The 973-nt window shown below is 42.4% G+C and overlaps 1 protein-coding gene across 1 annotated transcript; it reads right to left on the bottom strand.

Moving 5' to 3' along the window:
• Positions 1 to 242: 242 nt before the first annotated feature.
• LOC140966612 (NDR1/HIN1-like protein 10) lies at positions 243 to 969 on the bottom strand (the record flags this gene model as incomplete). Its single annotated transcript, XM_073426871.1, has 1 exon — positions 243 to 969. A coding segment is annotated over one exon (561 nt), but the record flags the coding sequence as incomplete, so codon positions are not given.
• Positions 970 to 973: the final 4 nt, after the last annotated feature.

The following is a 973-nucleotide window of genomic DNA, read 5'->3' as shown; positions in this document are numbered from 1 at the left end:
ATAATACAGATGTCTACACACACACAAAAAAAAAATATATGCATATGATTTTATCGATTTTTGGAGCAAATTCAAGAATCCAGGACCATACACTACTGTAGCAACAAACAAATATGACCCAGAATTCATATGTTTTCACACAAAGGCATCCTATACTTTAACTAGCAAAAATAAAAATATTTCCCCCTTGGCTCAATCCTAAAAATAGATACCCATAAAGAACAGATTTTGATTCTTTAATCACCAAATTCGAACAAGTAATTCATTAAAAAAGCTAAAAAACCATATGCTATAACTGTACATCAACAAATATAATTTAAGAATCCAAATCAAATTCATCCATTCGAAAGCAAAGAATAGCATACAACAGAAACACTCAGCTCAAGATTCATAGAATTCCAATTCACCTCAAATCCCTACGCGACACGTTTTCGGTCCACCAGTTAAAGTTCCAGAGCTCCCGTTGCTCGGAAACCCGACCGACAAATCCCCACAAAACACCTTCAAAAACCTTCTCCTAGTCCTCCACGCCTTTGCCTCGAACTCAACTCTAGAAACCATTCTCAAATTGAACCCTACATTTCCCTTATTCCTCTCAGAGTTGATCCCATTCACAGCCGAACTACCCACAAAACTACCGGCAGACGCGAAACTCGCGGTCAGAGGAGTGTCCGTTTTCGTTCCCTGAGAAAACGGAGAGACATTGGTCTCTGCAAGTAAATCCGATTTGTAGTAGAAGTAGGCATCGATTTCATTATACGAAAGGGTCATCTTCTTGTTAGGGTTTCTCGCGGTCAGGCGGAACACGGAGGTGAATGAAACGAGCGAGTTGTTGGAGAAAGTGAGATTGGAGACAGAGGAGGATTCGACCCGGAACTCGGGTAGCTCGGGGCGGAGGACGAGCCAGACGATGAAGGTGATGGTGCCGAAAATGACGACAAGGGCGATGACGAAGGCGAAGACGCGGCGGAGG

The sequence above is a fragment of the Primulina huaijiensis genome, unplaced genomic scaffold (genome assembly GCF_012295235.1).
Source record: "Primulina huaijiensis isolate GDHJ02 unplaced genomic scaffold, ASM1229523v2 scaffold207368, whole genome shotgun sequence".
Lineage (NCBI taxonomy): Eukaryota > Viridiplantae > Streptophyta > Magnoliopsida > Lamiales > Gesneriaceae > Primulina > Primulina huaijiensis.
Note: the sequence above shows the minus strand (reverse complement) of the source record. Positions and strands in the feature narration are given on the sequence as shown.